This window comes from Cydia strobilella, chromosome 2, assembly GCF_947568885.1.
Source record: "Cydia strobilella chromosome 2, ilCydStro3.1, whole genome shotgun sequence".
NCBI classification, from domain to species: domain Eukaryota; kingdom Metazoa; phylum Arthropoda; class Insecta; order Lepidoptera; family Tortricidae; genus Cydia; species Cydia strobilella.
In genome coordinates this window covers 794,517-811,153 of record NC_086042.1, presented here as the reverse complement: position 1 = coordinate 811,153, position 16,637 = coordinate 794,517, and the positions used below count along the sequence as shown (strand labels likewise).

General features: G+C 35.7%; 1 protein-coding gene across 2 annotated transcripts in view; it reads left to right on the top strand.

The window, feature by feature from the left end:
* The first annotated feature begins 6,405 nt into the window (after positions 1 to 6,405).
* The window catches only part of LOC134755362 (pro-resilin), a 34,023-nt gene continuing 23,791 nt past the window's right edge, over positions 6,406 to 16,637 (top strand). Inside the window, exons 1-2 of one of the 2 annotated variants that reach the window (XM_063691902.1) lie at positions 6,406 to 6,493; positions 9,554 to 9,593. In XM_063691902.1, coding sequence (XP_063547972.1) covers positions 9,573 to 9,593 — 21 coding nt within the window. In that variant the 5' untranslated portion in view covers positions 6,406 to 6,493; positions 9,554 to 9,572. The remainder of the gene's footprint in view (positions 6,494 to 9,553; positions 9,594 to 16,637) is intronic. The other variant, XM_063691903.1, reaches the window with a different exon arrangement.

The following is a 16,637-nucleotide window of genomic DNA, read 5'->3' as shown; positions in this document are numbered from 1 at the left end:
TTAACATAATTTGGATAAGTACTGCTAGTTATCTATAAATTGTGTCTGTCAATTTCCTGAGGTATAAAATATTCATGAATATGACTGGCTATAGTGGCTATATGTAACTATTAATAAGGAAACATTTTTCTCTATATTTCTGATATGGTCATTTATTGTTGTTTTTTATTAAACATCACACTCAGTACTTATATCTATATAAATTCAAAAATTTTAGTTTTTTCATAATTCGTAAATTCTTGTAATTGAAAACTATCCACGTATTTTTTTACATGATAAAAGTATCTGCCACCCTGGAATACTTTTACAACTAGAGATAAATCTTTACGGTTTGCAATCTAAAGTACCGTCAACCGAGGTGAATAGAGATGGTTGGGGTGAATAGGGACAAAACCTAAAAGGTGATATACCTGACCATATCTTCAAAAATACCCACACAAATTGTATCATACAAAATCTACGATTATTTTCAATCGAATAATACAATTTGTCTAAGTATTTTTAGGGTTCCGTACCCAAAGGGTGAAAACGGGACCCTATTACTAAGACTCCGCTGTCCGTCTGTCTGTCCGTCCGTCCGTCTGTCACCAGGCTGTATCTCATAAACCGTGATAGCTAGACAGTTGAAATTTTCACAGATGGTGTATTTCTGTTGCCGCTATAACAGCAAATACTAAAAACAGAATAAAATGAATATTTAAAGCCCCCCTTAAATATTCATTTTATTCTGTTTTGCCATGCAACAAACGTGATTTTTTTGCCGTTTTTTGCGTAATGGTACGGAACCCTTCGTGCGCGAGCCCGACTCGCACTTGGCCGGTTTTTTTAAGTAATTGTCAGGTAGATCATTTTTTATTTTTTATTTTTTATTTTAAAAAATCATATTTTAAGTTGTGTCCCTATTCACCCCAGCCATCCCTATTCACCTCGGTTGACGGTACTTTTGATTGCAAACCGTAGAGATTTATCACTAGTTGGAAAAGTATTCCAGGGTGGCAGATACTTTTAGCATGTAAAGAAATACGTGGATGGTTTTCAATTACAAAAATTGTATTATTTACGAATTATGAAAATGCAACAATTTTTGAATTCATATAGATATAAGTAGATAGACAGATAGATAAAAACTTTATTCATTTCCACAACATACATGGTACATAGAAAACATGCAGCTTAGAATTACACTTAAAAACTAGTTTACAATTCTTGAAATAAGTAAAAGAAAACAATACAAAATACAATAAAATACAAAACCACGTGTCGTCGTGGCAGAGAATAGGCGCTGGCTCAGCATGATGATGCTTACAAAAATGAAGAGACTGTACAACGCTCAATTCTTATAAATCTTATAAATCTCAACTTAGGTATAATGATGCTCATAAATGCTAATATATTTTTCCTTTTTTTTATTGTGGGACGTACCACATTATTACAATCTATAAATTGTTGTTCAAGGTTGTGAACCTTAATATGCAGATGTCGCTAGTGACGTCGTCACAGTTGCAATGAATAAATTCGCGTCGATTGACGGATGGTCAGCTGGCGAAATTGGTAACGCATTGGACCGGCAATCCAAGGATGTGGGTTCGAGTCCCACGTTGGCCAGAGTTGATCATCGTTGATTTTTTCATTGTGATTGACATCTGTATATACAATTTATAGAATGATGCTCATGTTGTGTGTGTAGTTGTGTACTTGCATATGCTTTTGTGGATGAGATGTAGCAGTGTATCTTTTCCCGTACTTGTTTTATAAGTAATGAGTGTGATGTTTAACAAAAAACAATGGTATCAGTTACAGTCTAATCGTTCTACATATAGACATATCTCTTTTTATTAAGTTGTTAGAGAATGATAAGTATATTATACTTTTGACGCGTAGTCTCATCCGCTATTGATTTATCATAATGCCAACGAAATACAAAAAGACTGACCTGTCCAAATCCTAGCCCCGTTATTCGTTTCTTAACTTCGCACTTCAATTGAATATGTAGGATAATATGGCACAGCAAACATACCAAACAAAGCCGCGAGTCAAACTAGTCCAGCTGTGTCGCTTCGTTAGGCCGAATGCGAAATATTTGATCATCGTTGTTTGCCGCGGATTTACATATATGCCGTTATGTCATTTATTACGTGCTGCAGTCTACCTGGGGCTCATTTCTCGTGTGATAACACACATATTTGTTTGTGAGTCGTGGTTGTTTTCTATGTATTCAAGTATTTATATATAAGCTTTTGCCCGCCATTTCGTCTGCGTGGACTTAGTAACAGCAGCTAAAGTAAGTAAGCGCTTGGCAAAATTCTCATAGCAATCATTTAATTTGAGCATATTATGTACACAAATTAGCAGGCACTTCATTAATTATCTCAATTCCACCCCGCTTTTTACTTTCTTAAAGGATTATTTTCGGGATAAAAACTATCCTATGTCCTTCTCAGGGACTCAACCTATCTCTATGCCAAATTTCATCTAAATCGATTCAGCGGTTTAAGCGTGAAGAGGGAACACACAGACAGACAGACAGACGTTCGCATTTATAATATTAGTATGGATATACTTCGTTGTCTGCGTACCCTTAACACAAGGCACAAAAAAAAACCTTGTTGAGCTTACCGTAGGGCTTAGTCAATTTGTGTAAAAATATCCTATAATATTTATTTATTTATGTTTGTATGAAGTTGCCACCTGACGCCAAAACCGTAACTTGTTTCTCAAAGGCTAAATCGCGACGCTGATCTCGAGATTCTTCCTCCGCCGATCCTTCTGTCCATTCCAGCCTGAACGCACAGCACGCCTACAGCCTCTACAAGGGGGTCGCCAGGGGATAGCAGGAGGGGGGCAGTTGCATAGATAATAAAATTTGGAACTAACTATGCCCCTCCCCTTGGCCATCAACTGAAAGCCCATCAACTGGCGACGCCCTTGAGCATCTACTCTGAAGAATCCTGCAGACAGTATTTGTACGGAGTAACCTTCGGCCTGTGTGGTTCCAGTATCCAGTTACCACTTTCATGGTGACTGGTGACCCGGAATCTGCGCTGTGAAAGCTATTTTTACCCCGGTAAGGGAAAACGAGTAGACTTAAGAGTAATTAGATACCGTAAAATGGGGTGAGTAGGGTTCGCGGGGAGAGTAGGGTTATGAATGGGGAGAGAAGGGATGAAAGGGGGTGAGATGGGATTGTAAGGCTACTGCTACAAAAACAATGTATTCCAATTTAAAATAGAGCTATAGTAATACTCATAATGAAAAAAATCGATCCAACAATCTTCCATAATCACCTTTGTATGAAAATCCATCTCACCCCAATTACGAGGGAGGTGGAATTTTCTGTTTATCGTCAAAGTTATGAAATGTAACTACCCAAAATAAAATAAAAACTAAAATACAACCGTCTGGAACATTTATTATACCTATATATACCATTCAGTTTGAATATGTAAAAATAAAATGTTATCGAGGTTTGAATGTCAGTTTTGCTCCTACTCACCCCATTTTACGGTAATTATCACACTAGACTAGCCCCGCATCCAGAAATCACATAATTGTGAAAAATACGTGTACATGCTCTTATTGCCTAGACATTAAGCATAGACATAGACATTATATTATTACCCTTTACCCGTATCCCTATTTTAGACCTTGACCATACAAATCGAATGGCGATCATCCTTTCCAAAGTCGGTTAAGAATGTAGGCCACAGCCACTAATTCGCAGCTTCATAAAACAATACTCGTCATTAAAATCATTGCACATTCCTAGGCCTTCGATCTCCATATGCCATAAGTGTATTCCAATAGCTAGAACGGACGAACTCGAAGTGGTTCTCTTTAAAACCAAAGTAAAGTGACCTCCGTGCAATCACAAACCATAGAACAAACTACCTGTCCTTCGTTATATGACAAGCTTGGTTCACTGCCTTTTCGCCGAAAATTGTATTGCAGAATTTCACTTGGCAACCAACTTTTCGCCAAAGTTTCATTTGGCCGAATTTCATTTCCCAACTTTACATAATCCAACCTAACCTAACCCAACCTAGTACGTCATTTTCATTTCCCAACTAAGGGGTTGGGAAATGAAATGGTTGCGAAATAATTATTTGGTAACGATTGGTTTGTCAAATGAAACTTTGGCGAAAAGTTGGTTGCCAAGTGAAATTCGGCAATACAATTTTCGCCAAAAAGGGAGTACAGCGACAAGCTTGTCGTCAAGGAAAAACAGTGGTTGAAAAAATTGTGACTGGTTCAATTCTAGTATTAATACCTAATGTCTATCATTTGAAAGAAAAGGAACCAAAATAAAGACATGATTACACAGAAATACAAATACAAATTTTTAACTCACACTAATATGATTTCTTCAACCAAAAATGTCACTTTTAACACCTGATAGATCAGTACAAAAATAAATCAAGATCAAATTCATAACTGGTTAATTACAATCAGGATTCTGTAAGCATTTGTATTCATACCGTAGCCATAGCACTTCGCGCACTTGGATGCAAATTACGAAAGGTCCAGATCCGGTAACCGACCGATCGCATTCCACAAGGACATAGTGAATCATCGAATTTAAACTGTTGTGAGACATACTTACTATTACTACATTTAATTAACATGTCGCGCGAGTGACTAAAACAAGTGAGTTTAAACCGTGAAATTATTTAATTATAGTAAATCATAATCAAAATTAAACTATCGTGAGACATATTTCAAAATATTTAGATCAGTACGGTTTACGGATAGTGAATTATCTTTTAAATTAAATCATTTATTCATTTGCAAGAATGTAGTACTTACACAAAACAGGTTCTTACAATATAAAGATGTCCAATACATTCTTACTATATAAAGATGTCCAACAAAGCATGCAAAGAAGGTTTAGATTAAACTTGAATAAATGACAAATATTTATAGTAGTTAACACACATGTCAACTATCAGAATTCCAGAAAGAGAAAAAATTAAGTAATTTTGAATCACACATAATAGAAATATTATGTGATTTTTTTTTTACTTTATATTACGACTGTCTATTGTTCAATATGCAATTGTTAATTTGTGGGCTTTTTAGGGTTCCGTACCCAAAGGGTAAAAACGGGACCCTATTACTAAGACTGCTGTCCGTCTGCCTGTCCGTCTGTCACCAGGCTGTATCTCGTGATCTGTGATAGCTAGACAGCTGAAATTTTCACAGATGATGATTTCGGTTGCCGCTATAACAACAAATACTAAAAACAAAATAAAATAGAGATTTAATTGGGGCTCCCATACAACAAATGTGATTTTTGACCGAAGTTAAGCAACGTCGGGCGGGGTCAGTACTCGGATGGGTGACCGTTTTTATAGTTAATTGTACGGAACCCTTCGTGTGTGTCCGACTCGCACTACTGTTAACTGTACATCTGTGGACATTATGCCTTATGCCTTTTGTAATATGGTCCACCGATGTACAGCTAGGAGTGTTGCTGTTTCTACTATCCGCAAATCAAAATAATGACCGCCGGGTTCTTAAAACTTCTTATTTCAATAATATATGGCAGTGACAGTTAAGTTTGCAGATTTTTTAATGACACCTCATGACATCGTCAAGAGACGTTGACAACGTCGATAACTTCATGAAAACATACATAGTCAAAGTAAAAGTCAAAATATTTTTTATTTAAATAGGCCTAGCAACAAGCATTTTTAAATTGTCAAGTTTTACAAATATTACCTTAGTCTAAATATCAGAGCAATTTATATATGCAGTTATTATTGTTTTTAAAAACATTGAATTATTATAGATATGTCAAACTTAATAATAAGAATTTCACAAAAGGATCGTCAAACACCAAAATTGTATAAAAAAATACTAGTCTAGAAACTTTCTAGAATAAAAATCTAAATGTCAAAAAATACGGATTACCTAATATAGGTATTCATTGAATTATCAATTTCTAAATTGCGTGTTTTCTATACACAATGTAAGAACGATTTTTTTTAAATCCTGAATATAATTACGGTACCTATTTGCACTTCTTTTGATTTCAGGTTATTCTAAAAAAAAATCTGCGGTCTAATTGCCTTGACCCATAATGTTCATACAAAATGTATGAAAAGAGTTGTGGCAATTAGACGCAACTGCAGACAATTTCTCAGAGAATGACCCTTCAATTAAATCAAATATCATTCATCGTAATCATAATAATATTGACTATGATGGTAACAGAACGGTAGTTAAATCCGCATTTCAATTTGGAGAAAAGCCATAAGCCACTTAATATTTTCGACACGTCGCCAATAACATTGTACTTCATAAAATTACCAATAACACAATCTTTAATCTTCAAAAAATATATGACAATCTGTCAAAACCATCTTGGCCCTGTCGGTAAAGTAAAGACGAGAGGGGGCGACGTATATAGAGAGATGCGCCTGCGTCTCGCGCAGTGCGTGCGTGCGCGCAGAATTGACAGCCAAGTTTGAGCGGGTTTCGCTCTGTGACGCCGGTGAGTAAATAGTGCGGTGGATCGGACATGTGGATCGGAGTTTAAATTTAAGATTTTCGTGAAATATTTATTAGTTTTACCAAGAAATGTATTTAGAGAATTCAATCCATATCCTGAAATTCTGAAAAAAAAAACATTTTTTTAAATAACGACGGTTAAAATGATGCGTAACTGTGTTAAGCGCGACCTGCATTGTGTTATAAAAAATTGACAATAAAAAACTTGCTAAGTATATCAATGAATAACCTAAAATAACTGTAATAACTTAAAAAAAATTTTGGTGTAAGCACTAAGTCCAAACTGCGCGATAAAGGTTAATAAAAAAATACTGAGAAGTTACAAAAGAAAAATGTGAGCACCCATGAGACAATAAAACAATATATTTCTAATTTTATAGAAAACAAGATACTTCAACTCATTGGAAATTCATCAAACAATGACAGCTAAAGTGAAAGTGATCTAATGTAGATAATGTTTTCCCGTAAAACATACGATTATGATCTAGAAGACAATAGGGAGTTTCGTGCGTGTCTGCTAAAACGAATAATATAAAAGATAAGATAAATTTAAAGTTCATCAAAATCAAGGAGTTGTCAATTTATACAAAATCACTTAAGAACTATATGCTTAATATACATGGGATTCATTATTTAAAAGTGTTTTGCTGATACTTAAAATAGTTTTAACCTGTGATAATTACATGAGTGTTATAGTAGATTTAAATTCAGTAAAGAAATAACACAAAACCGGAAAAAATGAACCATATCGAAAAGTTGTCTTAATCTTGATACAATGTACATTTTCCTTTAATTAAGTCAAATTATTATAGTTGAATAACTATGTTTGTTGGTTAATAAGCAAGTCGTGCAGAGAAACCTCGGATTCCTCGCAAATAATTTGCGGCGAGGAAATTATTGTTGTAATATTACTGATGTCATTGTAGCTCTCCAATTCAAAAAGATTTTGTCTCAAATCCCATGACAACTTTAAAATACAGACTACCATATCTCTCATCATGTCTATAAAGATGAACTATAACGAAAGGCGTACTTCATCATCTTCCTCGCGTTGTCCCGGCATTTTTGCCACGGCTCATGGGAGCCTGGGGTCCGCTTGGCAACTAATCCCAAGAAGGCACTAGTTTTTACGAAAGCGACTGCCATCTGACCTTCCAACCCAGAGGGGAAACTAGGCCTTGTTGAGATTAGTCCGGTTTCTCACGATGTTTTCCTTCACCGAAAAGCGACTGGTAAATATCAGATGATATTTCGGACATAAGTTCAGAAAAACTCATTGGTACGAGCCGGGGTTTGAACCCGCGACCTCCGGATTGCAAGTCGCACGCTCTTACCGCTAGGCCTTTATTAACAAAAGGCGTACTTACCAATATTAAAAATAAAATTGATCAATCTTATTAGGGTATTATTTTCTGTAATTATCTTGCTCTCACGGACTCAATGAATTTATGTCAAATTGAGAGTTTTGAATACTAAATACGCCTATGAATTTTTGTAGTGTCATAAAAACGCAAAATGCAAGCGTATCAAAAAAGTCCCACCAAAACTTCAGGCACAAAGATTACGACTAAATGCATTTGTTACCAAGCAAAAAGAATTTTACTTGTTTAAAAAAAATCTAAAGATTACATTGTAATTAATGCACCAGTCATACCAGTAATTTATTATATTAGACATGTTTAGTGTGATTAAACGGTTTAAATTAAAAGTTGCCAAGTTTTATGTTTTCACAGAACAATTCAAAGGCATAATAAATTAATATCGTAAAATATTTAGTGTACCTATAAATATTATAGTAATTAAAAAAATATTAATTCACAGTGGTTATAAGTACTCCCAATGGTTATGACTTAATTTAAAAGTACTTTTACCCAGGTAGCAAAATGACGTAAAATGACGTCAGCGACGTCATAATGACGGCATTATTACGTCATTATGACGTCGCTGTAGTCATTTGACGTCATTTTGCTACCTGGGTAGCGTATCAGACTACGCGTCAAATGTATATAAAAGAGATACATGTATGTCTATTTTGAAAAATATTCCAGGATAACAGATATTTTGCACGTTTCATCCATTACTGTTGATGCTGACTGAACTATGTAACAATTTAATCAATTACATTAGTTAATTATAAAATTAATTGATGTAATAATACAATTAACAATTTGTATCTCAAAGTTTTTATCAACAGAATAAAATAATCAAGGTAGAACCCAGAAAATAAACTTTAATTTAATTCCATGCCACTGAGGGCCTTCCGCGTAAATCGAAGTTTCACGGTCACCCTCTGTCAATGTTTACTCGATCCAATTCTGATGTTAAGAGTCCCCGGCAAGCTCGGCCGAATTTCACCTTTCCACACAAACGGAGTTTCGTCCTCATTTTAAAACTACGTGTTGGATTATTATGAAACTTTGTACATACAATGACATGAGGTATATCTAGGTATGTAATTAGTTTATATAGGTCCAGTTTATAAAACAAACGAAATAGAGTAAAAACAAGTCTTGTATAAAAAACTAAATTTCGCTGTAATTTTTTAACTGTGGTATCTGAAGCTAAACTAATTACAGCCATAGATATACCTTATCCTATTGTAAGTACAAAGTTTCAGAGCAAACTTGTTTTAAAATGAGAGCGTAACTACGTTTGTATGGAGAACCGAGCTTACCGGGGACCCTTAAGTTTGTCTTGACTTAATTAAAGTCATTGATTGTTAAAATCATTAAAATGATACATCCCGACGTTTCGAACCCTTTACAAACCAACCAGCCTTAAAGTTTATAGTCTATGATGGTTCATTATTTTTAGTATGTGGGTATTTTTTCACTTTGTAGTTTTTCCTCAGTCACCCGTTGACCACGAACGCTGTAAAGGGTTCGAAACGTCGGGATGTATTATAAATTCAATATACGCGATATAATCCGTTTTCATCGTTTTATTTCATCATTAAAATGAGTTCATTATAAATGTAAGAAAATTCGATAAATGAAACATACAAATAAAGCGTTTAAACTTAAACTTTGTTTATCTTTCGCAGACGCCGTCCGCTCTTCAAGATGGTGCATATAAAGACAATCGTAAGTACAAACATAAACTTATAAGAATCATATTATTATATCATACAAGTAATATATATGTAAATAATATTGTCTTCGGTTACCGCGATAGTTACTCATGAAATAAAACTATGAAAACGGATTATATCGCGTATATTGAATTTATAATACATCCCGACGTTTCGAACTCTTTACAGCGTCACCCGTTGACCACGAACGCTGTAAAGAATTCGAAACGTCGGGATGTATTATAAATTCAATATACGCGATATAATCCGTTTTCATAGTTTTATTTCAATATATATGTAAGTTTATTTAATTATAGTATGTATAGTATGTATATGTAAGTTTATTTTCGGTAGTGTGTATTATTTATCGCTATATTTTTTGTTTTAAGTTACCTATTCTGCTTTTTTTTGTTCAATGCCTGCACCTATCACTGTTTCTGTTTAGCCTGGTGGTTGACTGGTAGAGAATGCCTTTAGGCATTAAGTCCGCCATTTGTACTTTATTTGTTATATTGTGCAATAAAGTTTAAAATAAATAAATAAATAAGTAGTATACTCGTAAAAGTCCTTAATTACAGACTATAATACCGACCTCGTACCTAGATACCTAGGTACCTACTTACACAATTATAGGTACAATAAAGTTAAGGTCTTAAAGGATCAGGAACAACACAAAGATATCTATCTAAAAATACATTTATTAACTGAAATAAATGTCATATACTAAAAAAAAGTGACCAAGGCCTCCAGTGCCCCAGGCTGGAGTCGAACCAGCGTCCTCTGCTATCGCAGCAACAACAACATACAACATTAATTGGTCGTTACCTATCTAATCCTCATTAATTGGTCTAATTTCTGTATTACTAAACAGGCAAACAAAAACTTCACGTTGATCAAACAAGATACTTATCATTATCTTCCTAGTTTGGTGTCGAGACCCACGGTTCGTTAAGGTTGCTTGGGGTCTGATCGGCAACGTAATCCCAAGATTGACGCGGGCACTAGTTTTTACGATGGTGACAACATCCTAATAGGAAGGACGTGTCTCTTCATCGAAAAGCATTGGTACTTAACCTTTGACCGCCAAAGATGGCAACTGACACGCCCGGCTACAGCCCAATATAGCGTAATGTAAGTGCATTTCGACAAGGCTCACGACCCCGTCAAAATGACGTCATAATGATGTCTTTATGACGTAACGGACGTCATAATGACGTCTAAATGCGACCTGGGACGACGACAGGTGTGACGTTCAAAGAGTTAAATATTAATTTAATATTTCGTACGTAAGTTCCGAGAAACCCCACAGAATCACATAAAGTCTTCTACTTTGCCGAGATACCTAGGCATTTGATGCAACATCTTGTTTAAAACTTAATTTCACAATAATATGAATATATATGTATATTATGTATTTATATGTATTTGCGATAATGCGAAAACGTGTCGCGTCCCTGCTGAGACGAATCGCCGGTAGGCCCAACAGTCTCCTGGAAACAGTGGCAGGACGGAAAGATGGTCCCTTCCATTATTACTGGAACCAGATGCACATGTTGGTCACCTAGTTTCTAAGTGTAGGGTTTTTCTTTATGTGATATATAGATTTTATGTTTTAAGTGTATATGGAACAATGTAATTCTGAAATAAAAAATTATATTATAATATTATTATATTAACGCTTTGAACGCCACAAGCGTTAAATATTAAGTTAATATCTCGTACGTAAGTCCAAGAAACCCACAGAATCCCACAAAGTCTTCTACCTTCCAAAATATATGGTATTTGATGCAACATTTTGTTTAAAACTTAATATTTAACGCTTTGAACGCCGCAAGCGTTAAATATTAAGTTAATGTTTCGTACGTAAGTTCAGAGAAGCCCACAGAATTCCATAAAGCCTTCTACCTTGCCATGATACCTAGGCATTTGATGCAACATCTTGTTTAAAACCGTTTAGAGCTTCCTCGCTCACGTAACAATGGCGCCTAATATCCACATTCACCTAGCTATAAGATGATTCAGTCGCTCCCAATTCTCTCATTGTCAGAATTCGACACAGCTTGTCACTTTTCACATGCAAAATAGAGGCAACATTATAGCGTATATGACCCCATTTTGTGCAATCTGCAGATACAGAAAGGCATTTCAGTAAGAGCGTTTTGCGATTGTCTTTTGAGCGTGAATTCGGTTTATGATATCTCCTCTCCCTTCTTCTCAAAGAGGATCGGAATAGCATAATTATAAGTATTTAATTCAAAATTTAAAACAACCCTACGTTAATCATAAGATTTTAAACCATTTTATGCCTAAAACCATTTTAGAAATGAGCTGATACTCCTCAAACTGCGGGGACGATTTTATTCAAAGATAGCTAAAAACTACCGCAAGGACTGCTTTCACGTAAAAAAACTGTATCGAAATCTGTCCTTCCGTTTGAGAGCTAAGATGCCACGAACAGACACACAGACAGACTTCTTTCTGCGACCTTCTTTTTGCGTCGGGGTTAAAAGTATAAAGTACATTAAGTATTTATAGTATGAGATTTGTACACAATATAAAGGTACCCACTGATTACCAGTCCGCCGGACGATATCAGCCTGTCAGATACAACAAAAAGTTGACAGTTCTGAACAACTGACAGGTCAAACTGCTGGCAGACTGGTAATCAGTGGGCCCCTTAAGGTTTACCCACGCCTCAAGATATGCTCAAAACTGCTGGAACATTTATATTTTTTTCTGCTTTACTGCCTAGATGCCCAGATGTCTGTGAACTCAAATTATTCCCTTTGAAAATTTAAACACAATCCGCTCCGCTCAACGCTCCGTTTATTAAACCACTGTAGCTTTACCCTAAACTATTACTGTATTGTCATTTATTTCGTAATATTGCGGTGTTCTCGTTAGAGATGTGATAAAATCGAGTGACACCGCGACATAAAGTGATAATGGATATTACATTAGACTGTATGTTACGATAGTTGTATCATCTGATATTTTGAGATTAGTTTGGTACATCGTAGGTTCAACTATGCTACTATTTCAAGATACATATAATAGGTACTTCCTCTCTTTCCGATCTTCATTTTAAGCATGTTCCTGAAGCGATATTTGTTCTTTATAAATATAAAATACTAAAGGGGCCCACTGTTTACCAGTCCGCCGGACGATATCGACCTGTCAGTTGTTCGGAACTGTAAAATTTTTGTTCTAGTCTGCCACTACTTTTTACGAAACCTACTGCCATCTGACCTTCCAACCCAGACGGTAAACTGGGCCTTATTGGGATTAGTCCGGTTTCCCCACGATGTTTTCCTTCACCGAAAAGCGACTGGTAAATATCAAATGATATTTCGTACATAAGTTCCGAAAAACTAATTGGTACGAGCCAGGATTTCAACCCGCGACCTCCGGATTGCAAGTCGCACGCTCTTACCACTAGGCCACCAGCGCTTTTAAATCAAAATTCCATTATTAGAGTGTAATGACAACATTGTTACTACGTTTGAAGTTGACAGGCTTTTACAATTAATTTTTCACATCACCTATTCGAAAAAGGGCATTTTTCTTCCCCGCTAGGAGGGATCAGTGGCACTTTTCTTCCCTGCTAAGAGAGATCAAAGTGGCACTTATCTGTTCTAGGACATTTTTTTTTTCTTTTTTGCATACAATTTTTTTTAAATTAATATTTTGGAACATAACCATTTCCTCATTGGTGATGTGAAAAACAGTATGTGTCACATGGTAGCAAAATTATTTCAACCTTGGGCGTTAACACTTGAATCCCTCACTATGCTCAGGATTCAATGTACGCCCTCGCCGTAAACATGTCAGTTTGCTCCCTTGTGATACAATCTACTATTTCCATCGGTATGCTTTCACAGCTTCCCGTCACATGATGTAACGTTCACTCAATGCGTGTGTCGTGGACATTAGGTCTAAAATGTAATAACAAAACACGAGATCCTCGATGGATATGCAAATCATAACAACATTAATGCATTTTCTACATTAATTGTGTGAGCGAGATGGGTTTTGACATTATCTTAATGATACTTATGATACTATAAATAAGTTTATGCTTTACGTATGCCTTTTTAGGATTTTGTAGCTAGTAAATGGCAAAAACCCTTAATAGTTTCATCATGTCCGTGTGTTATTCGACCGTCTGTCTTGGTCCGCTTCGCCCAAAAACCTTGTATTCTTATCAAAAAGATGTAAGTGCCATAGTGAATTTTTTAAATAGAATTTTTTTATAGTACTTAATACTTAAATAAATACGAGCAAAATCTTCGCGGCGGTCAAACGCGAAATTTACAAAATTCTTTGATTCAGTAAAAGCACACTGCGTCAACATTTTACAGCGTCCATTTTAGAAACTTATTTTAAAATTAAACTTTAGTTAAAAAGCTTTCCCTCTGACATAATGTGCTTGTCTGGAAAGAAAAAGAAACTAGTTGGAAGTTTGTAAACCCAGTTTAAAGTTTGCCTCTTTTCTCTAGGCTGTAGAATAAAACGAATATTTTACGTGTGCTTTTAATTTAGTTTTGAACTCTTAAGAAATGGCGCACTAAGTAATGATTTCGAATGTAGCTATTTTATTATACAATAGCCGCATAAAAGTCCTTCTTAAGTTGTGTCTTGGTAAACTCTCCCGTACTCCTAGACAACGGATTTAATGTCATAAGACCATTTCCACCACTTAACTATTGCGGTTAACAGAAACTTAATTAAGATAATAAACTGAAATAGATGCCAACTAATGAAAACTAAACTAAGCCCTCCAGTGGCTAGAGGCTGAACTAATTCGCACCGTCTTCAGCTTACGCGGCTAACGCTGATACCTCTAGGCTGCCCCGTCGCGGCGATACCCGTCCCAATTTCTCGAGTAAATATATGCAATCTTAGAGAGACAATGCATCTTTGACCAACTCTAAGGGCGAGCAGATAATTTGATTTGTTCCCAAAGTTGTATAATTAGGATGGTGAAGGGTTTTTCTTTTATTTTCTAAAGGTTTTTTTTTAATTATTTACTTTTAACATAAAGGAAACTATTAACTGTTTCATAAGTCGGCAAACATAAGTCACTAGAACGCGTTACCAGGCGAAAGTCCGCAACAAAGAGCTTACGGCAAAGTTCCGTAAGTCGCTAAGAGCGTCACAAAAGCGTCACAAGCGTTACGTATACGGGTTGCGTCACAATAATGTTTGAAGATGTTACTCTCACACTTTGTAAAGGGATAAATGTAATAACAATAGGTTAAGTTTATTTAAAGTACTTCTGCCCGCCACTTATCGGCGTGGAATGATAATTATGACTGGTAAAAACTGAAACCTGACACTATCCCCATACCAAATTTCATCTAAATTGGTGCAGTGGTTTAAGCGATGAAGAGGTAACTGACAGACAGACACTTACTTTCGCATTTAGGGATAAGTTTACTGTCCTCAAGATTACATTAAACTTGTAAGTTAACTGTGGCATTCAATAAAGATATTAAGATATTTGTTTTTTGTTTGGAACAACCTAAGTTTTTTTTTTATAATACCAAGACTTTCTGCATACAGTAGCGTCCGTATGCAGAAAGTCTAGATTTAATTTAAGAATCATCTCGTTTTTAAAAGTCGATAAATTAAGTCATATTTAATTTTAGCTCCTATTCAAAGGAGCTATAAAATCGCTAACCTACAACAACTACCTCACAATATTAATTTGTGTACGAATCCTTTCCGATATGATGTTCGAAATGCATTGTGAAGAAATTGATAAGACATACGAACTTTCATTGGTCTATTTTCATATTATTTAACAGATGTCAAATATTTAATGTCTCATAGGCGCCAGGACGGCGCCGCATCAACCCAACCCCATGTCCCACTTTTCCAAAACCTGCCAAAGGTCAAGGTCCTTCCGCTTACGTCACCGCGCGCGCGTGCGGAACTAACCGACCGGTCCCGAAGCGCACACGCACCGGCTTTCTTCGCCATTGGCTGCGCCTGCGCCTGTGCCTAGTGATGCGCGGACAATAAAACAAATAGCGTGCGTATTGTTCGTAACCTCGCGTAACATACATGCTTATAGGGACAAAACAGAAACGAAATTATTTTATAAAAAATTTTTTTTAATCTTATTATTTTATTGAACATTATATTATAAGGAATTATTTTATTTGCATTAGCCTGAGCCGGCTGAACACGCCGGTTCGAATCCGGCCTCTGCCACTGGAGGGCTTGGTAATTTTTTCATTAGTATACACTATACATATGACCTTTTTTTTATTCGTAAGCACAAACAAACAAGACATTACATAATACAAAAGAAAACATAAAATAAGATTAAAGTGCCACGAAATGGCCTCATCTCAGCATGTTGCTGATGACTTCCAGCGCTGAGCTTCCGATGAGACCATCAGGTGAGAAGAATCACGGAAGGTAACAGACATGAAGAAAAGATACATAAAATATCATACAATGAACAAATAGTTAAATACAACAAGCAAGTTTTCAGTTTATAATGTAAAAAATATATTTGAGGTTTCGACAATGCATATAAACCTATCTCGGATCCCTTTGTTTGACATAATTATTGAAAGTCATAATGTAATGATTGTCAGATTATCATTAGTCATAATTCGGAAACCGTTAACTTTTCAGGATTTTCGTAAGGTTATCCTATAGATAGGTTAGGTGGTTTGTTTTATGGCAATCCTGAAACGTTACGCGTTTCTGAAAAAAAAAACAAATTATGACATTTATGACTTAAAACTTTATGGGAAACAATAGAGACCCAAACTATGTACTAGTAAATGACCGTTGCTAATTTGATTTAGTATGCTAATGCCTAAGCCTTGTTTTTTTGATGTAAAACCGATCGGTCATTTTGGTACATAATTGGTATAAAAGCAAACTGATTGAGTAGATTGGTCAAATACAGCTAAAAGTAACAGATGTCCGTTCTCTCACTATATGTAGAAGTAGAAAGCATATGTACCCAGTGACCGGGTGGCCTAGAGGTTGTGGCCTTAGCCTTTGAAAGCTGAAGACGCCGCCAGTTCCAATC